At 41.6% G+C, this 23,171-nt stretch overlaps 4 protein-coding genes across 7 annotated transcripts; 2 read left to right on the top strand and 2 right to left on the bottom strand.

The window, feature by feature from the left end:
* Positions 1–56: 56 nt before the first annotated feature.
* serpine3 (serpin peptidase inhibitor, clade E (nexin, plasminogen activator inhibitor type 1), member 3) lies at positions 57–4,688 on the bottom strand. 2 transcript variants are annotated; one of them, XM_077536866.1, is made up of 9 exons: positions 4,494–4,688; positions 3,875–4,159; positions 2,424–2,636; positions 1,898–2,173; positions 1,095–1,293; positions 922–1,022; positions 756–842; positions 509–592; positions 57–257 (listed from the first exon to the last, which is right to left on the bottom strand). In XM_077536866.1, exons 2-9 carry the CDS (start codon positions 4,140–4,142, stop codon positions 205–207), a joined length of 1,281 nt encoding a protein of 426 aa, XP_077392992.1. In that variant the 5' UTR covers positions 4,143–4,159; positions 4,494–4,688; the 3' UTR covers positions 57–204. The 2 variants fall into 2 exon arrangements, with proteins under 2 accessions (XP_077392992.1, XP_077392991.1); XM_077536865.1 differs by lacking the exon at positions 57–257 and having other exon boundaries at positions 297–592.
* A 2,442-nt stretch (positions 4,689–7,130) lies between these two features.
* LOC144030512 (uncharacterized) lies at positions 7,131–10,356 on the top strand. The gene is made up of 3 exons (XM_077536890.1): positions 7,131–7,602; positions 8,069–8,236; positions 8,350–10,356. The coding sequence occupies exons 1-3, from the start codon at positions 7,245–7,247 to the stop codon at positions 8,652–8,654; spliced, it is 831 nt and encodes a 276-aa protein (XP_077393016.1). The 5' UTR covers positions 7,131–7,244; the 3' UTR covers positions 8,655–10,356.
* Positions 9,322–19,033, bottom strand: fam124a (family with sequence similarity 124 member A). Of its 3 annotated transcripts, XM_077536889.1 has the most exons (5): positions 18,843–18,986; positions 18,686–18,711; positions 15,656–15,687; positions 12,116–12,861; positions 9,322–10,978 (listed from the first exon to the last, which is right to left on the bottom strand). In XM_077536889.1, exons 4-5 carry the CDS (start codon positions 12,848–12,850, stop codon positions 10,403–10,405), a joined length of 1,311 nt encoding a protein of 436 aa, XP_077393015.1. In that variant the 5' UTR covers positions 12,851–12,861; positions 15,656–15,687; positions 18,686–18,711; positions 18,843–18,986; the 3' UTR covers positions 9,322–10,402. The 3 variants fall into 3 exon arrangements, with proteins under 3 accessions (XP_077393015.1, XP_077393014.1, XP_077393012.1); XM_077536888.1 differs by lacking the exon at positions 18,686–18,711 and having other exon boundaries at positions 18,843–19,033; XM_077536886.1 differs by lacking the exons at positions 18,686–18,711; positions 18,843–18,986 and adding an exon at positions 17,221–17,646.
* tsn (translin) lies at positions 18,834–22,221 on the top strand. The gene is made up of 6 exons (XM_077536891.1): positions 18,834–19,854; positions 19,979–20,072; positions 20,177–20,273; positions 20,383–20,498; positions 20,586–20,665; positions 21,773–22,221. Exons 1-6 carry the CDS (start codon positions 19,681–19,683, stop codon positions 21,995–21,997), a joined length of 786 nt encoding a protein of 261 aa, XP_077393017.1. The 5' UTR covers positions 18,834–19,680; the 3' UTR covers positions 21,998–22,221.
* Positions 22,222–23,171: the final 950 nt, after the last annotated feature.

Raw genomic sequence — 23,171 nt, 5'->3', positions numbered from 1 at the left:
GAAAACACTTTTTCTGGGTGAAATATTAGGGAGAGACAAAAGAACCAAAAGGCATAGCAAGTGTAAAAAAAAATTTATTAAAATTTTATTTACATATTTACAAAATTATTTTCCCTCTTCCGGAAGTGCCTGCAAATAAATACTGTGTGCGCACGTGTATGTTTTGTTGTTTTTTTTTTGTATGTATGTCACGTTATAAACATCTCAAAGCAATTGGTCGGCAGGGTTCATCACTCGGCCCATGAACAAAATGGATCCTGTTGAAATATACACAAAGTCATCACAATGACTTTAAATCATCCGTACATAATACTGGACAGTGTAAATCACTGTTTGTAAACTACATTACCCATAATCCCCAGGGCCATAGTTCAATACACGGTAGCATTGTGCATATATTGTAAAATCCGAATTGGCGTGTATGATGGTAAGCTAAAGGTAACTAGGATAAGGCATTTGTTGATGCTGAAAAAAAGAGAGCTAACAGCTAAAAAAAAAAAAAAAGTACCTGTTTTAACATGTCTCAGCAAGAACAGGAAAGGACGGTCTGCCTTGAAGATAGGAGAGCGCGAACGCTTCAGTAGCATCATGGCTGAAACATGAAATCATTAACCTTTTCATTTATTAAAAAGAAAAAAAAGATTTCAGAACGTGTTGTCAAAAAAAAATCAGATGTTTCGGAATTGAGTGTACCACGGTAAATATGTGCAAATAAATATTTTTAATTCTTGCAATGCAATGGCATTATCCATTACCTGTGGCGGCGGCCGCCTTGGTTCCTTCCTCCGTTACTTCAATGGTAACGTCGTGAAAGGCGTCAGACACATAGAGCGAGTCTTCGGCTGCGCACACAAATGCCTACTCAGCTTTTCAGAACCACTATCATACATCTAGTTATTCACATAGTCTGGGCGCACAGACCTGAAATCCCCGAAAAGTCGGCGTCCGAAGGACTGAATGCGTCTCCGATTCCCATAGCAGGAAGCGTAGACCTCAAGTTCAACTTGTTGTGCATCTTGAACCTAAACATGCACAAATTCTGACAACCGGGGAAAAAAAGATAGTCATTCCGAGAGTGCCTGCCGATTGGTCACCTGGGCAGGAAGACGTCCATCTTGGTCCTGCGTAGGCCGGCCTCCCAGGAGGCCACGTGGCGAAAGCTCAGTTGAGCCTCCAGGGATGACAGAGGGGTCTTGCGGTCCGAAGGGAGGACCACCTGGAGGCTCAGGGACAGACCAGAGTAGGGAAGATCCAGGACCGAGTACCTTTGGTTAGACGGTGTTAGGAACTGACCTGAACAGGAACATAAATATAGCATAGCCATTAGTGTCTTATAGTTTACTAGCATCCTCAGATAACATAGAGCATCCAAAGACGAACAAGTACAATATGCAGGTTAACAACTATTATCTGCAGGCTAACAAGTTGCATCGCCAGGCTAAAAACTCGAACACCCAACCTAACGATTAGAATATTCATATTAATCTTATAACTAGAATCAACAGGCTAGCAACTGGCATACAGGTTGAATAAGGGATGACAAGTAGACTCGTGATGACAAATGTCATCGCAAAGTTAGCTATTAGCACCCGCAGGCTAGCAAGTGGCAACATCTCAAGGCAAGGCTAGCAACTAGCATCACCAGGACAACAAATAGTATCTGAAGGCACACTACTACCATATGATGAAAGCTAACATGTAGAATGGCTAATAATTAGCAAGCTAACAAGTTAAAAAGGAAATAACCACAGGTTAAAAATGAGCATCCACAGACCAACAGGAATCCACGGGCTAACATGTAGCGTCTTTGAGGTAACTAGCCTAAAAACTGTTAGCATTCACATAATTACTAGCATCCTTAGGCTAACAACTAGCATTGTCAGCATGGCTTCCTTACCAAAGCGGACCTCTGTGGCCTGGTGCATCATGGGTACTTTGACAGTGGTGCCGTCCAGGAGCAGAAAATGAAGGTTGTGCGTGTTGACAGCATGAAACTGCTTTTGCCATGTGCCCCTGAAAACAACTGTGCTTAACAGCGCCATCTGCTGGCCGGATGGCCAGGGTGATGCCGATGATGACGATAACGATGCTGAGGCCTCGGCCTGTTGAACCTCACCAGACCCAGACAGGTCTCCGCTGCTACTTCCTGCCTGTAGGGGGAGCCACGCCTCATCTGAAAAACAGGAAACTATTGATCATCCTCAGTTCTTAACATGGTACGCTGACAACCAAAGGATGCTAGTTGGTAGCCTTAGCTTAGGGTGCTCCTTGTTAGCCTGGTGAAGCTACTATTAGTTACAACACTACTTGTTTGTCTCCGGATTCTACTTGTGAGCTTGGTGATGCTACCGATTAGCCTGAATGCTAGTTGTTTACCTGTGGGTGCTACTTGTTAGCCTGAGTCTGCTAACTGTTAGCAATACCTCTACGTGAGTTGTTCTGCAGCTGGTGATCTTTCATCACACTGACATCAGCCCAGCTTTCGACGTTATGCGCAAATCCTGTGGCTAGTTTGATGCTGCTCTGCACCAACAGGACGCACGTCTGCTGTAGCCACGCCTCCTTTGACGCCATTGGACTGCTGCTGTTGTTCACCTCGGCCTGCCACTGCAGCAGCACCTCTCGAACATGAGCATCTGCGGGCAAACAGAGTTTGGAAAATTCAGCCCCTGAAGCCAGTTTCACCAAGCAACACAAAATTTGGTAGATGTCGGTCATGGGTAGACCCACAAAAATGTTTCAAGACGCCATGCAAAAAAAAGATATAGGAAATGAGACGGTTTGCTTTGAAGTGGGCTTTTAGGATAGCCATGGAATTTTCCAGGGGTCTAGATATCTTGGGAAATTCAGCCCCTGATGCTAATATCACTTTACAACCTGAAATTTGGTTGACCTAGCTATAAAAATGGACCCACAAAAAATTATCTCGAAGCCGTGCCCAAAAAAAAAGACACAAATTTATTTTACGGTTTTGGTCTGGATTTCTTGGGAAATTCAGCCCCTGAAGCCAGTTTCATTTAGTCATATGAAATTTGGTAGACATATCTATCATGAATCAACCTACAAAAAAAAAAAGCCTCAGAAAAGGATAGTAGACTCAGTAAGTGCCATTTTAGTCAAAAACTGCAATTTTCGGGTCATTTTGGTATATTTCTTGGCGTTCTGAGAATATCTGTAAATTTCCAGACCCCATTAACCATTTTACGTGGCAACATGACATAATGGTCGACATGTTTATCAAAAGTAGACCCACAAAAAAAAAGTCTGGAAGCTCTAAACAGACACCGGAATTTGGCCTTTTTGGTTTAAACCCATAATTTTAGGGTAATTTCGATTATTTATATGGATACTTTGAATTTTATAATTCAGCCTCTAAATCCAGTTTCACTGAGCAGCATGAAATTTGTTAGACATGTTGATCATGAGTTAAACCCACAAAAAAAGCCTAAAGTAAGAATTCCCAAATAGACACAAGAAGTCTGCTGATTTTGGTTTGAAATGGGGTCATTTTTGTCCAGTTCCAAGGGTCTCTGTCAAATACTAACTTACTCCTGCATTTTTTTTTTCTCTCCAATCGCTACCAAATTTGAAGCACATGTACTAGACATAGAAATGACGCTAATTCACAAAAGATTTCAGTTTCGGCTATGGCATGTGGACGGAACATGACGTGAACTTTGTTGACTGGCAGCTCTCGTCCTGCTTGTAATTAAACGCGGCGACCTCTCGACCCGGCGGCTTCCAAGCAGGCGTGCGCGTAATGAGATTAGCAGTGCGTGGAGGCGGGTATCACGGCTCCGGGCCCTCCTCGGGTGAGCCGCAAACCCCGCCGCTCCACACCGCCTGGCACCAACGGCGCTGACTGGGTCTGTACCGTTGACGTCGTAGCCCAGCCCGGCCTCCAGTTGGGCCCTGGTATTTCCTTGGGCGCCGAGCTGCAGGAGGCCCAGGGCGGCCGCCACGCCGGACGGAGACACCACCAGGTTGGCGTCTGGGCGGCCCTCGACCACCGCGCGGTACAAGGCCACGGCGAAGCTGCCCTGCCGATACCTCAGGCCGGCCTGCAGGCTGCTGCTGCTGCTGTGGACCGGTGACGCCAGGCAGAAGAGAGCCAGGATGGCAAACTCAGGCAGGCAGCACATCTCGGTGTTCAAAGGTTCTGGAAAAATACAAGAAAAACTCAATATTGACCTTTTGTTATTGACATCCCTGCATATATGATATAACAAATTTCATTCATATTTATGTACAATTATTAGCGTAACCATAAAATGTAGCTTAATGCGTAAAATTTACGTGTAATAGTTATGATTAACAATTCTGAGGAGCCATATGGTCCTAATATATTTGTCACCAGCAATGGTGATAATGATAACCAAACTTTTTAGACTGATACGTGTCGAACATTGCCGTTAATGAAGCTGATCATGCACATTATAATTTACTTTTATGCATGTAAACGCAAGATGCGATTTGATGAATAAAAAGAGTACCTGTGAGTGTTGGGATGCTTCCTGCTTGCAGTCGTCCGCTGTTTCCCGCACTGAGTCATGAGACCACTTTAAAGGGGGGGAACCCTCGGCAGCGAGCTGCTGCTGCTGCTGCCGGCGGCGGTGGCGGGCTCTGGCGGCGACGTCCGTACCACCGACTTCCGTACCAGCCGCCCACCCGCTGGCCGGGGGTGCGCGCCGTCCTCCGCAACCGCAAGGAGTCGCCGGGTGGGTGGGGCTGGCGGGAAAATATCCGCCCCCTCTGTTCATGAAAATCCCTCACTAACAACTGCACACATACATTTAAGAATATAATTTATTTACCATATTTTTCTCCATATTGAAAAATCTTCAATGGACCACCCATACATTTTCATGAACATCAGACACTTTAGTCCTCGCTCAACCCACCATAAATGTCATATCATCAAAGACACTCAAGTCCTCAGTCAACCCAACATGTTTCCATAAACATCAAAGACAATTTAGACCAGTAAACTCAGTATACATATAATCCAGAAACATCAAAGGCAATGAGTGCTGAACAATATAGCTGTTTATGTAATCATCAAAGACGCATGGTCTTATAAACATTAACGACTTTATTCCTGTCATTATTTTTTCATAAAATATCAAAGAAAATTTTGTCTTTATTCAAGCTAGCGTACATGTTCTCAAACATCAAAGACACTTTACTCAATCAACCAACATACATATTTTTATAATCAGACAAGTTAGTTTTCATTGAATCTAGCATGCATATATTCATAAACATCAAAGACACTACATTTTCATCAATACTGATGTGTTTGCATAAACATCAAAGACAACATAGTCCTTGCGCAACCTAGCATGCATGTTCCCACAAATATCAAAGACACTTTAGTCCTCAGTCAAACCAACATCAATTTTCATAAATCTCAAACACACCTCAGTTAGCCCAACATATTTTCATAAAAATCAAAGACAGTGTGCATAAACAACAAAGACACTTTAGTCCTCCCTTAACCTAACAGACATGATCTCATAAGCATGAAAGACAAATTTAGTTTTCAGTAACCCAGTACAGTATACATTTATTCAGAAATATCAAAGACACAAAGTCCTTAAATATCAAAGACACTTTATTCCTCGCTCAACCTAACATACATGGTCTCATAAACATCAAAGACAGCTGTTTTGTCAACATTGAAGTTTACATTTTTGTATATACATATATATATATATATATATATATATATATATATATATATATATATTTAAAAAAAAAAAAATTTTAAAAGCTGTAGTCCTCAGTGAACCCAACAAAGTGTTTTAGATTGCATCAACGACACTCAAGTCTTGGCTCAACCTGACATCCATATTCTCATTAGACAGGACCACCTCGGTGAATGTCGCATGTTTTCGGAAACATGAATAAAAAATACTTTGTAACCTAATATACGTGTTTTTGTCAATGTAAGTCAGTGCCTTACATATTTGCATTAACATCAAAGACACGTGTCCTTAAGAAACCTAAGATACATAGAAGTGTTTTCATAAACGGTGAAGAGTCCTAATAGAAGCTTCATGTACCCGTAGCTCTGACTGGGTAACGTTAAAGCAACAGTATGTAAAGTTGTGGTCGAGGCGCTGATGTTGTTTCTGGTGGCCTACATGCTGGTGGATTAGGGGTGACCGCTGGCCGGTGACGACGGGCCGGCGTCGCCATCGCAATGTGCCAGGTACGCCGCCAAGGATTAGAGGCGGTGGAGCTGACCCACGCCAGCTCCGCATCGCGGCGACGAGAGCGTGGCGGGAAAAGGAGCATGGGAATGAGTGAGGACAAATCTCAAACCAGCTGGGAATGAAGACACGCATTTCATTGGTAGCTCCCAAATGTCCAACCATTATCAAACATAGGCCTCAAAACCCTTCGTGTGAACTCAATTGGTTAATTGTTCAGCATTGCATTAGCAGTTTTTTGTTTTTTTTGGGGGGGGGGGGGGGGGGGGTGCACCTGTGTGACAATTTGACCATGTGAGAGATTTTTTTTTGTGTCACTCAATAAATAAAGTAATCAATGAACAAATGAATGACTCAATAAATATATAAATAAAAATGACTTCATAAATAGATAAAAATTTTGACTAATTGAAGAGCGCAAACAAATACATGACTGCAAATAAAAATATGGAAATAAAGGCATTAATAGAAAATGAATAAGTAAATAAATGAAGAAATAAAATTACTCAATATATAAACAAATATGTCAGTGAATAAATAAATATAATGCATAAAATGATTCAAATTAATTAAAAGGACAAAAGTGACTTAAGAAAGAAAATGACTCAAATTAATACATAGGTATTACCAAATAATAATAATAATAAAACCTATAAATATATTTTCTAAATGCATATGGAAATTAAAAATGACTCAATAAATTTAAAACAGTGATTCGAATAAAAATAAGGACTCAAATTAGTAAATATTCCAATGATTAAAAAATAGGACTCAATAAATACATTACAAAAAAATTAAATTAACGTAACAATCGTAACGTTAAAGTGCGGAAATGATTCCAATCTAAACTATTATATGACGTTACAAATTAACTCGGTTGCTCATTGGTGGAAGAAACCCACGCTTTACGTCATCACCACGCGACGGTAGCTGATTATTTACAGTTGAGTGCGGTCTAGTCAACCACAAATCCGTCTGTTGCTGAATTGGTCCGCGTCGTCCTTTTTTTCGGTGTTATTCCTCGCCGTGATGGCACAGCAGAAGATCAACCCGTGGTCGGTGAGCGAGGTGACGCAGTTTCTGGTGCTGGTGTCCGACCACAAGATCCAAGTGGAGCTGGACGGTACACGCAACGAGAAGACGTACCGCGAGCTGTCCCAGCGAATGGCCTCGTTCGGCTACGAGCGGACGTTCCGCCAGTGCCGCGACAAGCTCAAGAAGCTCAAGAGTGACTACCGAGCAATTAAGGACAACATCCGCGCAGGTTCCAACCGCAAGGCTTGGAAGTGGTTCGGACAGATGGACGCCATCTACGGACACCGGGAGAGAGACGGCGGCAGCAGCCTCAGGGACGACTCAAGTTTTCTGAAAGTTATCATCGAGGACGGTATGTTGGACACTTTAATTCATTTTACCAGTACTTTGTTGCTAAGTACAAATGCTTTGTTTCTGTATTTAAATCAAATATCCAGCTTGCTTTGCATGTCTTTCTCATCCAACTTATTTGAATCATGTAATCAGGATCGTTATCAGGCTTCTGCAGACCTTGCTGATTAGCTGATCATTTGTTCACCACTTTTTGCTTTTATATCTTCTAATAAGTCAAAACTACAACAACTTCGTCCAAAAGGTGTAAATAGACTAATAGAGAGAGGCGATATCCATCCATCCATGCATCTTTTACCACTATATAACAGCCATGAATGAATTATTTAGTATCTTAAGTTTATATTTCACAACTTAATTAATTAATGGACAATTGTCGACTATTTTAAATCTTAATTCGTATGTTTTTCTGTTGTTATTAACATCCTGTGATTCAACCATTTTGCTTCACGTAAATAATCTCCAAGACTTCAGCCCAACGTTGGAAAGCCCGACATTGGCGAACGGCACTTTGAGCCCCAAAGAAGACCCTGTGGTGCCTCCAGAATCCATGCCCACCCTGTCACAACAATCTGAGGTGGACTCTGACGTAGAAGATGACGTTAGCGTGCCTGAATTTTCACCGCCAAAGCGCAGTAAGTGATGCTGACTCAAAACAGCAGCAGCAGCATTAGTTAGTCGTAATCGGATCCCAAGAAACGGCCCAAAATTGCAGACTGTACTTTTTTACCCTCTCGTGTCCCCCAAGATGGACGTCGGAGGAGGACGCCGCGAGACGCTGACCTGGTGGCCGTCCTGCGCGAGATTCACTCGGCCGACGTGGCTCACCACCGCACGGAGGAGGCCCAGCAGGAACGCGCCGTCCGCCTTCAGGAGCTTCAGCTACAGCAGCGGGCTGAACAATTCCAGCTGGCCCTGGAGGAGATGAGACTGTCCAGGGAATCTGAGGAAGCTCTGAGGAGACAGGAACTGGAGGCAACCAACGCCTTCAACCAGGCCTTCTTGGCCATGCTCGGGAAGCTGGTGGAGCGCTCCGAGTCGCAGCAGCCATGAATAAATGGCCCGACAGTTATGGTGGCGAGGACAAACACGCACAGGAAGTTGACAACATGCTGGGATGTTTGAGTGAGGTGAGTGAGGATGACAAATTAGTGGAATGTTCCAGTGAGATTGACAAAATTGTGAACCCTTTAAGTGATGCTGGCAAAATGGTGGAATGGTTTGACATTGCAGTGAAAAAATGGCGGAACATTCCGCTCACTGACAAAATGGATGAACGGTCCGGTGATGTTCCACTGATTAAAATGGTGGAAATGTTTCACATAAAAAATGGTAGAACGTCCCATTGACCAACTGGTGGAATGATTGATTGACAGAATGGCAGAAGGTTTTAGTGAGAAAATGCAAAAATGTTTCTGTGACAAAATGGTGGGAAAGTTTCACTTAAAAAACTGTGGAGCAACCCAATGACAAAATGAACGTACCAGTGATGTTCCACTGACATGGCGGAACATCCTAGTGACAAAATGATGGAAACGTTTCACTCATAAAATGGCCGAATGTTCCAGTGACAAAATGGTGGATAGTAATTACACTCACAAAATGGCAGAGAATAACCAAATGACCAAAAAAAATGGCCAAAAGTGCTATTGACAAAATGGTGGAACGTTCCAATCATAAGTCGGACAGCTGGAGGAGGAAGTGTAAGTCACAAAGTAAACACAAGAGGGCAGCATAGCACTTCCATCCAGTTGGTTGCGACGTGAAAGCCAAAAAATAATATTTTATTCTTTTATACACGTGTTTACACTCACTGGTCACTTTATTAGGTACTCCTGCACAATTAGATTCAGTGTCAAAATTAATTCTGCCTCTTCAATTGTAGTGCTCACTTTTGATTGAAATGTGTACCTAATGAAGTGTCCAGTGAATGTACTTTTCTGGTGTTATCTGAAAGTACATTATGTATTATAGCTATTTTATTTGACAATGTTTCCGTCCATGTTATTTTTCCATCAGGCCAAAGTATGTAAAAAAAAAAAAAAAAGTTTTTATTATTAGAAGAAATTTTAAAAAAATGTGTTGTTGTATAATTTTGTACTTTAACTATAAATACAATTAATTACCTTAAATAGTAATTTACACATTGCAGCAACATTCATGTTAAAATACTCCCCATTGGAACTGAGTGTGATAACCACCGCCTTGCATGGTAGAAATAAACAGAATGACAGCAAATACATGGAGAACCAAAAATGCCAAAATAAAAAACACATTTAGAAATAAAAGCAAAGATAAAAACGTATATGAAAAATATAATTCAAAAATTAAATACAAAAATAAATGAAAATAAAACATATTTAAAAAAAATATAAATAAAATTAAATGTCCATAAAAAAACAACACTCAAATGCTCTCAAATTCATTTCATGCTGCAGATGCTGTGAGCATGAAATGTCATGAAAAGTTATTCAAATGAGGGGGCGGTCTTGAAATAAAGACGAGTGTTTTTATTGACTGATTGATATTTAATTATATTTATTTATATAGTAAATTTGTATTTTTTACACATTTAGTTTTATATACATTGATTTATATTTTGGAGTTTTTTTAATTTAATTTTTGAAATATTTTTTATATCCATTTTTATTTTCACTTTTTAACATTTATTTATGTTTTTATTTATTTATTTAATTATTTGCATTTTTTGTCATCCATACAAATAAACCACAAAGTCTTAAAAAAAAAAAAAAAAGTCCACGGCATACCACTTGCCCCAGGGGGCAGCATAGTGTTACACATCAAATGTAGAATTCCTCAACTTCTTCCTCTGCACATCCTTTTACAAGCGCTTCATGGCCTCCCCCATTGAGAAGCGCCGTGGAGCCTTTCCCATCCTTTGTCCTCTCTGGCGGGGCCGTTTTGCTCTCTGAGCCCAGATGCCGGGCGTGGGACGCCGCCGAGCCGGCTTGGCGGGCATAAGCCGACACAACGCTGAGGTCCACCCCGCCCGTTCGAACCGTGGTCCCGGTGTCCACGTCCGTCTCCTCTGCGCCCACCAGGGCGTCCACGTTGAGACGGAATGGAGGGACGAGGGAGGCGGTTCGCTGGAGGGAGCGGCTGTGACGGTCCCGGCGAGGCGGGCTGGCCGGGGGTCCCGGCGAAGAGCTGAGGTTCGGGAGCGAGAAGAGCGAGTCGGAGCGTCCCCTTCCGCGACCCTCTGAGGGATGGCACCACTCGGGATAGAAGTCCTCCTCGCCGCGTAGTGGGAGGGAGCGCATCGACGCTTGGTGGTGCGGGACTCTGTGGCGTGGGGCCGCCCGATGGGGATGATGATGATGATTATGATGGCGACGACTCCAGTGAGCACTTTGCACCTGAAGAGGAAAGGAGAAACACAACAGATTAACTATAACAACTTCCACCAATGATCGGACAAAATTTGTGCAAGAAAGTGGTCCCAGGTTCTGTGTGAAAGGCCGGACTAAGGTGTGAACAACCCAACACTTAACTTCTCCAAAGCCGTTGTTGCGGATGCACCAACTTTCCAGAAACTGTGTAAAAGGGGGCTTAAGAGCATCTGTCACTTGAGGATAGCTGTCAGCACACATTAGCACATTGTTAGCCTCCAATAGCGCTAATGGACTGATGCTTAATCTGATTCAACTTTCCAAACTAATCTCCCACTGCCTGGACCCCCAAAACTGTGAAAATGATAGTGACACAAAATGTGTGTGTCTACAGTCAGGAATTCTATCGACATTTTCCGAGGGGAAAAAAAAACAAAAACAATCTCAAACTAGACAAGACAAAAGAAGTGAAGCGAGAAGAGCAAAAGAAGACGCTAGCGAACTACAGAGAAGACAAGGCAGATTGGGGGGGCTAATAAGACGAGGGAGGAGAGGACAAATAAGGCAAAGATTATAAGAGAAGACAGAAGAGATGTAAAAGATTATAAGAGAAGACAGAAGAGATGTAAAAGATGAGAGAAGACATGATCGGAGAAAACAAGGCAAAGAATAGCAAAGACAAGAGGAGATGAGACCGGAGGAGAGGACCACACGAGAAGAGATTGATGATAAGCCAAGACCGGTGATAATCGTAGCTCGGAGAGGACCAGAGAATAAGAAGATGAAAAATTACAGAGCAGAGAGGAGAACCCACGACAAGACAAAAGAGAAAACAAGTCGAGAAAACGAAAGTAAAGACGCCAAGATGAGATAAGAAAAGACCGGTGACAAGTAGAGAAGACCAGACAAAAGTAAACAAAATGAAGATTAGAGAAAAATAGACAAGAGAAGACGATATGAGAAAAGAAGAGAAAACAACAAGAAGACAAAAGAAGCCAAGACAGGAGACGAGAAAGTGACAACCAGAGATTGGAGAAGACCAGCTATCAAAAGACCAGAGAAGAGAAGATGAGAAAAAACGAAATGACCATACAGTAGATGAAGAAAACTGGAGAAGAACAGAGAAGACGAGAGAGACTGAAAGACCAGAGACGAGGTTCTGACCTGCAGCAGTATCTTATTCCCGTCGTAGTCTTGCGTCTGCCACCTCACGTTACTGATGGGCCTGCACGCGTTGGGCAGAAGTGGCACCAGGGCGCCCACGTCTCGCACTCTCACCTCCACCACGGTGGAGTCCAGTGGGACCGGCCGCCTCCCCTTGGGCAACCTCCTGAAGGCCATCTGGACCTCCAGGTGCGGGTTGGCGTAGACCACCAGGAAGCAGAAGTCGTGCTTCTTGTGGGCCAGCCGGCGGCCCAGCAGAAGCTTGTACAGCCGCACCGTGTGGGCGTAGTTGTCATGGCAACAGTACAGCGTCAAACGGAGGGTCCCTTTCCCGTAGCGCACCCTCCTCAGGGCCCACAGCGGGGTGCCGTGCCCCAGCGTGAAAAAATCCTGCGTGGACGCCGCTCCCAGCCGCCGCCCTCCGCTCACCTCCTCGCTGTGATGGTACCGCCAAGGTGGGCGCGCCAGCTCCTCGCCGCTGCCGTCGCCGCAGGCCTCCTGGAGGAACAAGATGACCGCCAGTGCCGGTTGGGGAGCGCACCCCTGGTAGCCGGGCTGGTGCTTGGGTCGGGGGCGCTCGGAGGAGGCGGCGCGCTCCGACACCCTGAAGAGCTGCAGCTCAGGGTGCAGCCACGCCAGCAGGCCGTCCACCGCCCGCTGAAGGACCTCGCCCTCGCCCGGGTCCGCGATCAGGTGCACGCTAACCAGGAAGGGGTCCCGCTGGAGGTCGCCCATCCACACGTCACCTACACAACCAACAAAAAGTTGTATTTTCATCTCAAGTTTCAGAAAGTTATTGGTAGTTCCTGGAACGAAAAGGTTCCAATCCTCTAAAAAAAAATGGGAGTTTTGGGAATCACAGAACTCCACATAGCTGATTGGAACATAACCAGGAAGTACAAACCCTGCCACAGGTGTTTCTACTCAAACTAGACCTCTGTTATCTATATAGGCGGAAACTACAACCCAAACCTGTAGCCCACCAATCCTACCTAAATTTTCACCCAAAACTTTTGCCCAAACCTTTCTAAATTTTTGCTGAAACCTTTGATTCAATCATAGCTAAAGTTCTTCCAAAACCAATTCAAACATTTGCCCAAACTGTTCTAAACATGGTCCCAAACCTTTGACCAAATCCTTTCTAAACTTGATCCCAAATACATCTAAAATTTTGCCAAAAACTTTCACCCAAAATTTGTAGACTTTATCCCAAACCAATTTAAACATACGGCCAAAATTTTGTCCATCCTTCTGAACTTTTTGCGCAATTCAATTCAATCTAAACTTTTGCCCAAAACCTTTCTTAAAGCTTTGTCCAAACCTTGCACCCAATCCTATCTACACTTTTCCCAGTTTCTTCTAACCATTTGTCCAAATTTTTTGCCCCAATCCTGTCTAAACCTGATCTCAAATCAATCTAAACTTTAGCCCAAACCGGTTTAAATTCATACTCAAAGCTTTTGCCCACTCTTCTGAACTTTTGCCAAAACCTACAGTATTATTTCAACTTGTGCCCAAAACCTCACTCAAAGCTTTTATAAAACCTTTACCCACTCCCATCTATTTTTTGCCCAAATCTGTCAAACCTTTAGCCCAAAACTTACACAATTTTCCCCAAACCCTTTTGCACAATCCTGTTTAATTTTTAGTCTAAATCTTTTGTCCAATCTTATTGTAATGGTTTGTACCAAACCAGGTATTGGTTTTGGATCGATACCTGGCCTCAATTCAAAGTATCAGTACTCACAACCCTCTTGTGGCCATTTTACGATCACGAATGAGAAATTGGAAGAATAGAAAATTGCCATTAATTTCATGCAGTTTAAAAAAAAATACTATCTATAGGCCTTTCTTTAGCATTTGTCATGACTGTGTTTTGTTTGTGGCAAGTGTCTGATTTGAACTGATGCAATCGGCATGTAACTACAGTGTTTTGTTTTATTTGAACTTATGCAATCAGCATGTTACCAGCAACTACTTTCAACTGGTCAGAATCCATGTGGTGCCAGGAATCTTCAATATCTTTCAACTGGTCAGAAGCTATGTGACGTCAGAAGCTATGTGATGTCAGGAATCTTTAATCTCTTTATCTGGTCAGAAGCCAATCAGTTTTACCCGCGTGTCAGTCAGCAGCGAATCAGATAAATCCATGTCAGTCATGTTTCAACGACCTATCAGGGTTACCCACATGTCTGGCCGCAGCCAATCAGATCCATTCGCTGACTATATAAGTCGGACAGAGAAGTGTGTGTTTGCTGAATTATTCATCTGTTTATCTGCTCCTCTGATCTCCTGTTCCTCGGCCCAAGTTAGTTCCATGCCTCTGGATCCATGATGCCTTCCGATTGTTTCTGGTCTAGTCGTGAGTGCGTTCCGCGCAGACAAGATTTGTTATGCGAATAAAGTGTTAAACTTTTTTTTTTTTTTTTTTTTTTTTTTTTTTGTTTGTTTTTTTGTTTCTGCATTTTTGGGATCCAACTCCAGTACATAACAACATTATCTGTCATTGCTTTTTGGGGTAAACGTTACATATCAAAATTAGTAACCTTTTGCCTAAAACGTTTTCCTAAACATTGGCCAAGCGTTTTTTTTTTGTGTTTTTTGGGGGTTTTTTTTAAATCCAAGTCTGGCTCACTTATGTTTGATAGTTCTAGTGCTGTGTACCTTTTTGAAGTACTAGTGCAAACTAAACATCGACAGTCCAAACCCACATTGATGCTCTTAAAATAAAGTTGAGTTCCAGACAGTATAAAGTTTTTAACCGCATTTACAACTCAAGTTCCATTTTTAGTGTTTACCCTCCGTTGAGAGGCCCATGTGTGGTTGGGGGGTGTTATGGGGGTCTGCCGTGAGGAGCCTCATTAGTGTCATTAGGAGTTTGTTAGTGCAGGAATGTTTCCCACCGCAGCTGGGATGCATTCAGGTGCATGCTGTCATTTTAATACTACAGTATAACACTTTTTTTTTTTTTCTCCTTTGTGTTCACTACTGGACCTGGCACAACTAGTGATGATGTCATACAAAATAACACACATTCAGCACTAACTCTGCCAAGAAGAACAGTGTGTGTGTCGTGTGTGTGCGCATACCTATGAATAACTACATGTATGTATTGGCACAATGAGTGTGTATCCATCTGCGCATACATTATGAGTCTGTTGAGTATCTAGGTGTGTGTTTTGCCAAACCAATCAAAACTTTTGCCCAAATTTTCTGCCCAATGCGCCTTGTAACCATGGTAACAGTCAACTTATCATGATACCATGACAAGCTGCTGCTTCGGCCAACGTCAGTGATAAATAACAGTAGTTTGCTTACTAGCTGCAGGACCATGTGACACAAACACACATATGCAGCCGTACTTCCTGTGTCGCAGATTAACAGGCTGTAATTGGCTCTAATCCTCATTGTGACCCACAAAGCTGACGGGTGGACCTGCTCACACGTCCACTGATGTCATTGTGGACATTAATGAAGGGACCACAAATGAACATTTTTTTGTCTTTTGTTTGTTTAAATGACTGTGTGTGTTGTACTTACTGCTAGTAGATGACAAGGGACTGTAATCAGACCTGCAGACGATGAAGTAGAAGAAAAAATATATATTAATATTGTTGTCAATGCCAGAAAATCAAAACTAAATTTATCTGAACTTTTCCCAAATCAATCCAAACGTTTGCGCAAAAACCAAACCAATATAAACTGTTGCCCAAATAAATGTAAAATGTTGCCTAAGCAAATGTAAACGTTTACCCAAAACGTTAAGCAAAACAAATGTAAACGTTTACCCAAACAAATTTTAAACTTTTGCCCAAACCAATGTAAATGTTTGCCCAAAAAAAATGTAAAATGTTGCCTAAACAAATGTAAACGTTTACCCAAAACGTTTAGCCAAAGAAATGTAAACGTTTACCCAAACAAATGTAAATGTTTGCCCAAAACATTCGCCCAAACAAATGTAAAATGTTGCCTAAACAAATGTAAACGTTTACCCAAAACTTTAAGCCAAACAAATGTAAACGTTTACCCAAACCAATGTAAATGTTTGCCCAAAACATTCGCCCAAACAAATGTAAAACTTTTGCCCAAACCAATGTAAATGTTTGCCCAAAACATTTGCCCAAACAAATGAAACATGTTGCCCAAACTAATGCAAACTTTTAACCAAACAAATGTGAATATTTACCCACAACCTTTTTCCAAACCAATGCAAATTTTTGCCCAAACCCATCTAACATTTACCCAAACCAACCTAAACTTTTAACCAAAAACGTTGTCCTAATCAATGCACATTTTTAACCGAACCTTTCGAATTTTAAGCTTTCGTTATACTGGTAATTTAGTGGTACATGCTGATGCCTTTCACGCAGATGACACCCGTTAGATTCCCAGTCAGTGCACCAATTCTTGGTCCCAAGCGGAGATAAAAATGGGCGGTTGGCATCAGGAAGGGCATCCGGTATAAAACCTGCACTGAACAAATCATGTGAGTGATTTGTTTTGGGGACCGCTGCCAAGAAAAAGCAGGAAGCTACTTCTTATCTAATCTTGTGCTGAAAGTTGATGTCGTCTGTGAAATTTGTCAGCTTCCGACATACAGTAGTATCAGAGACGCAAGATCGTCGTAAGGCAGTAAAGGGAAGCTGTCTTATTGAATGATCTGTATATGCGATGCCGCAACAGCTGTGTGAACTGAATATCTTGGTTGAGTTCTGCGTGAAAGGCACACGAAAATGAAAGCGAGAGAAGCAGGTTACACCCTGGAAAGGTCGCAAGTTTGTCAAGGCACGTAGACAAACAATGGCCAGGTTGCCAGCCAATGTCTGAACGCATTGCGATGCCTTTTTCGGGGCGTTGTCACTCAAAATGATTCATTCACTCCTGTCTGTAGAGGCCACTAACCATAAAATGAAGCACGGGAAGGATGCAAAGAGGAAAAAATGGCAATAAAAAGACGTCAAACTGACAATTTGGAGCAGACAGAAGCAATTTAGTGAGCCGGCTGGCAGCGTCCAAAGACAATAATGGCCACCAGCAGCAACAAAAACAAAACACACTTGAGGTTTGACTCTGGTATGACCTGCCAGCTTTGGATCTGCACCAACCTTCTTCCTCCACTTTTTGGAAGACACTCCGAGGCAAGGATGGCCTTTAAAATCCTAAACATTCAGTTCCCGTGTGGTCTCGTCCCGCCTGTCATTAAACTTCCAAGCTGCCCCGTCCAAAAATGTCCCCAAAATGCAAATAAAAAGATGAGGAAAAGCAGGGATCACTTTCAGGATTGATCTGCTTCCCGCTTTCCCGCCTTCGCTCCAACTTTGGCTGCCGGGACGAGAATCAAAGTGTGGGAGAGACGTCGTGACTCTGGCGGGAAATTCCTGGGCCGACTTTGAATCCCCATTTTGTGTCAACGCCTGTTTGTACAGGACTGCGATGTATGGCAGGAAAAATATGGCGAATGCTGCTTTGACAGGTGGTGTAAAAGAGGCAACTACTACCTCTGAAGATGAAATAAAAATTCTAAAAAAAAAAAAAAATTGCATTATGAAAGGGGCTCCTACCTCCAAAAACAGAAATTTTCCGTGCTTCGCCCATTCTGTATCAAACCTCACAGTGATGCCATTTAATCCAGCCACCCTGCCATTTAATCCCATTTGGGGGACTCCTTAATTGAGATGGACACGATGCGGCTACAGATTAGGGAACGCGTCTGACGGTGATGTCACCACACAGACACACACACAGGTGGCTAATAGAAAAGTGAACATGTTAATCCTCACTGTCATCTGGATTACTCAACCTACATCTAATCTACCACAATATTCGGGACGCGTGTAATCTGATGAGATCCAATACAGCACATAGGAAATATTCCTTACATTTGGGGGGATTTTTAACCCCTCTAAATGGTTACAACCACATATTTTATTGAAAATTATTATTATTATTTTGCCCTCACATGAGTGAAAAATGAAAATATAGAGTATTTTTGTGGCGACTTTAGCACCTCAAAAACTCAAAAACTTTTTGTAATTGGGAAAAATAAATAGGGGATCATGAAATCATTTTCAAGGAGTGCTATATTCTTAGTTTTATGAATTATGCTCTAAAATGGATGAAAAAAAGCATATAGTCGTTTTTATTTCACTTTAAAAGGGTCACTTATGTTTAATATTAGATTTTCAGACACAGAGGAACATGATAATATTAAAACCAGTTTTTAAATTAATTTACATAAAATACAATTCAAGGTGCATTATTTTATTATTATAATTATTATTAATAGGCCTGAGTTGTTTAAAAATATGATAAGTCATATTTCCCATTAATTGCATCATTTATATTTTTAAGCATTTTAATTTAAAATGCCACTATCAAAATTAAGAAACAATCGCTGCATGCTTTGAATGTCCAAAACTATCGCTGTCTGGTGAACATGTTTCATTGTAACTTATTAAGGGACAGAAATGACTATATTAAAATGATTTTTTTTTTTCTTGTATTGGACCTCAAGAGATTATTCATTTTAGTTTGTTTGGGTCACAACAACAGCACAACAACGTAACATACCACTCGTGAGGTCCATTTGTTAAAGTCTGAAAAACATGCATTTCAATTGCATTATAAGTACGTCAAAATCACGTGACATACAACATATATGTAATACATGTTGTCATGTCTGAGCATCTGGTAGTGATTTCTCCTCTTTTTTTTTTTTTATACTCACCCTGCAGTTTCTGCTCCCGAATCCACGCACTCATCTTCTGCGGAGTTCTTTTCCATCTCAAGAGTTGATTTAATGAATGTAAAAGGTAGCGAGGCGCATTGTTTGTTTGTAAAATTGCTGAAAAACACGCACCAAGGCGGGAATATTGAGCCGGAGTTGACCGACTGAGTCTTGAGTCAGTCTGCCTGTAACGTACGTCACAAGCAACAGGCGACTGGAGTCAAACGGTGGTGCCTTCAAAGTACCGTAGGAAATCTCAAAACTCTCGCGGCATGACTCGGTTGGGTGTAGTTTTGGTGATGAATTGATTGGTCAAAGCAGTTGGATGGATGGATGGATGGATGGATGGATGGATGGATGGATAGATAGATAGATAGATAGATAGAGTGCATGCACTGAGGAGATGACAAATACATTAAATCAAAATGTAATCAAAATAAAACGCATTAAGCTGGTGCATTGGTATGTTTGTAATGTAGTGTAATTATGCTACAGTAATATTTGTACATTTGCGAAGTGTGCATTATTGAGCGTGCTGCAAAGCATTGATTCTACATTTATTATTTTGATGAAAATACATTCGGTTACCTTACTCGATTAGATTGCTTATTAAATACATTATTAATGAATGTAGATGTATTTAGTAGCACAATTGAAAAAAGCTACATAATTGTACTTATGTTTTATTTTAATGTTGTATTTATTTTATGTTTTTATGCGGCTTGGTTTGTTTGTTTGTTCGTTTTTTTGTTTGTTTGTTTTTTGTAGAAAATTGAGTTGAGTCGGGTTGTTGTGACATCATTTCTAAGCGCCTACGAAGAAGACGCTCCGGAAGCGCATGCGCAGCAGTGACGTTTCGCGGGGACTGTCTTGTGTTTTAAACAGCGCCGTTCTAAGCAATTCAACAAAACGCTCGTCTCGTGTGTATAAACAGCTGAGTTTCGTCATGTCGGTCAGCGACATGTTTTCCTACATCCAAGGCTGCCTAAGCGCCGACCAGGACGTCCGAGAGGTAAGAAAAAGAAAGCGTCGTGTTTATGCTGCTAGCTAACTACTCGAAGCTAGTTAGTTAGCTACCGTCAAGTGTCACACGTGTTTAGCTACTTTCAACATTTGCGATGCGTTTGGGTTGGTAGGAAATCCGCAAAGTGGTGCAGGTGCTGGAGCAGACAGCCAGAGAAATCCTCACTGTTGTCCAAAGTGTGCACCAGCCGACTGGATTCAAAGATAGTGAGTTTTCTGCTTCCTTGTGTCCTATCATTTTCCCTTTGATATGAATGGAATAGACATAAATTCGGTTCAGCTATAAATAAAAAAATCTTGTCCCTCAACAGTCCCTGATAAGTGTGCAAAAGCCAGAGAATTGTTTGGCACAGTCCGGACGCATATTGCTGACTTGAAAACCAAGTTCCCAGTGGACCAGTACTACAGGTACATCGACCACCACTGAAGTGTCAACAGAAAAAAAATGACATTAAAAGTTTACATAATTTAATCAAAATGTAATTTATTAATAATATATTTTTTAAATTTGTGACAGGTTTCACGAACACTGGCGCTTCGTCCTGCAGCGTTTGACCTTCCTGGCGGCTTTCGTGGTCTACCTGGAAAGCGAGGCCCTGGTGACCCGCGAGGAGGTGGCACAAATTCTGGACAGTAGGTACACGTTTGCGTGTCTGTCTGTGTGTGTTGCGGTCGTTGTCATGCACGCACAAACACTCATTTTGTGTACATTTGTTCCAGTCGAGGTGGTGCGCGACAAAGGCTTCCATCTGGACGTGGAAGACTACCTGGCGGGCGTGCTGATCATGGCCAGTGAACTGGTGAGTCAATAAAAAGCCTCATTTGCATAGTTGGGACTCATTTGCATATTAGTGACAAAGTTGCATAGTCATACTGAGCTTTAGTGCCAGTAAATCGATACATAAGACAGTACATACTTGTCAGACTTGTGCTTTTACATCATCCTGGCTGCAGGGGGCGTACAAGTTCACAGCTAGGTAGATATTATTTTGCATTTATCAATCTCAAGAGGGAAATTATATTTAACTGTTGGAGCAACAGTATACACTCACACAGCAAATATATTAAAGCAAATCAAAATATTAACATGCATGTAAAACAAATAAGAAAACCAGTATGAATGTGAAATGTTGATACTTTTTTATATTAATTTATTTTTACATGTTAAAATTTGAATTTTGCAAATCTGTTAAATTGAATTTGAGTTAAAATGTGAAAGCAATCATAACTGTACTTAAAATGGGATATTTCATGACACATCATCTTATAATAAACTATACAGGACCGTCTCAGAAAATTAGAATATTGTGATAAATTCCATTATTTTCTGTAACGCAATTAAATAAGCAAAAATGCAATACATTCTGGATTCATTACAAATCAACTGAAGTATTGCAAGCCTTTTATTATTTTTAATATTGCTGATTATGGCTTACAGCTTAAGAAAACTCAAAATATCCTATCTTAAAATATTAGAATATTTCCTCAGACCAAGTAAAAAAAAATAAAAAAAATACTATAATCCGCTATATTAAAACAATAAAAGGCTTGCAATATTTCAGTTGATTTGTAATGAATCAAGAATGTATGGCATTTTTGCTTATTTAATTGCATTACAGAAAATAAAGGACTTTATCACATTATTCTAATTTTCTGAGATAGTCCTGTATTAGTTTCAATTTCAAGCAGGAAAATAAAATAGAACTGTGAGCACTGCCTACCCCCCAAAAATGTGCTCGCTGTATGACTGCACAACAACTTTTTAAGGAAAATGTTAAACGTAAAATAATTTATTGGCATAAATTAAAAGTCAAAACAAATAAAAAAAAAACGTTCGCATGCATTTTGTCCTCCGGTCCTGGTGGGGGTGCCCTTGTCGCGCCTTTAATTTTGCTTCCTCCTGTCAGTCGCGCTTGGCGGTCAACAGCGTGACGGCGGGCAACTACAGCCGCCCGCTGCGCATCTCCAACTTCATCAACGAGCTGGACTCGGGCTTCCGCCTGCTCAACCTGAAGAACGACCCCCTGCGAAAACGCTACGACGGCCTCAAGTACGATGTGAAGAAGATCGAGGAGGTGGTCTACGACCTGTCCATTCGCGGACTTGCCAAGGAGGCCAAGAGCGAACCGTAGGAAGCGCGTCATCGGGGAACGCTGCCGTCGTGCCGCCAAGTCCAAAAACCGGGTTGTGAATGAGGGCCACCTTGGACGGACGTTAGCCCCTTTCACGCTGCTGATCAGTCAGAAGAGTAACACTACTAGTTGGATATTTGTCAGTTTTAGTTATGGGGTTGCCTTGGAAGGAGGAAAATGGATGCCGATATGAGCTCTTTTATAAGCATATTACATTCACGGGGGGGGGGGGGGGGGGGGGCTCCTGTTTTTCTGACTAATTATTTTTGGGGAGCTTTGTTTTTTTTGAGTATTTTTTTTTCTGTGTTTTTGAATATTTTTTTCTGGCCTAAAAAAAAATATTCAAAAAAACAGGGATAAAATTACTCAGATAAACGGGGGGGGGGGGGGGGGGGGGGTGCATGAGACCCATGCAGCTCGTAGGCAGTTAATATAAGGCCGGCGGCGGGGTGGGTGGTGTTCCTTCCCCCCCTTGTTTACAAAAAAATAAAAAAAAATAGTGACCATCTCAGCACAAACCCCACTCTGCCTCCGGCCTTATACTAACTGTAGTTATACAGTAGTTTATACAGTAATCTGCTCGTGACGTGGGAGTAACAAGATGGCCACCCTGTGACTTCAACGGCTTGCACTGGCGTGTATGGGCTATCGGCTATCCAGTCATATGTACAAATCAGTGATCTGCAACAAGTCATTTGGAGTTCAGAGGTAAAAAAAAATGTACTCTGAAAAACAGAAGTTGGTGCTGTTTTTTGGAATGTTTTTTTTCCTGTTTTTTTACAATAATTTTTTTACCCCTGTTTTTCGGAGTAATTTTTTTTTGTTTTTAGGATTTTTTTTATTTATTTTTTTTTATGACAGAAAAAAAATATTAAGAAAAACAGAAAAAAAATACTTAAAAAAAACAAAGCTCTCCCCAAAAATTAGTCAGAAAAACAGGAGACCCACCACCACCAAGTGAATGCAATACGCTTCCATACTTTTAAAATCAGTGTTTACGTTTTTGTTTTTTTTCCTGAAAAATACATTTTGGTAGTATTAGACTTGTGTGATAATATTAGACCTTTTTTCTTACTAAAAAAAAAAAAATGTTACTCTCAATGATGTAGATAATGCTTTTCTATTCTGATACGTATGCCCCCCCCCCCCGAAGAAATAAGAAGTGATTTTGGCC

This window comes from Festucalex cinctus, chromosome 11, assembly GCF_051991245.1.
Source record: "Festucalex cinctus isolate MCC-2025b chromosome 11, RoL_Fcin_1.0, whole genome shotgun sequence".
NCBI lineage: Eukaryota > Metazoa > Chordata > Actinopteri > Syngnathiformes > Syngnathidae > Festucalex > Festucalex cinctus.
Note: the sequence above shows the minus strand (reverse complement) of the source record. Positions and strands in the feature narration are given on the sequence as shown.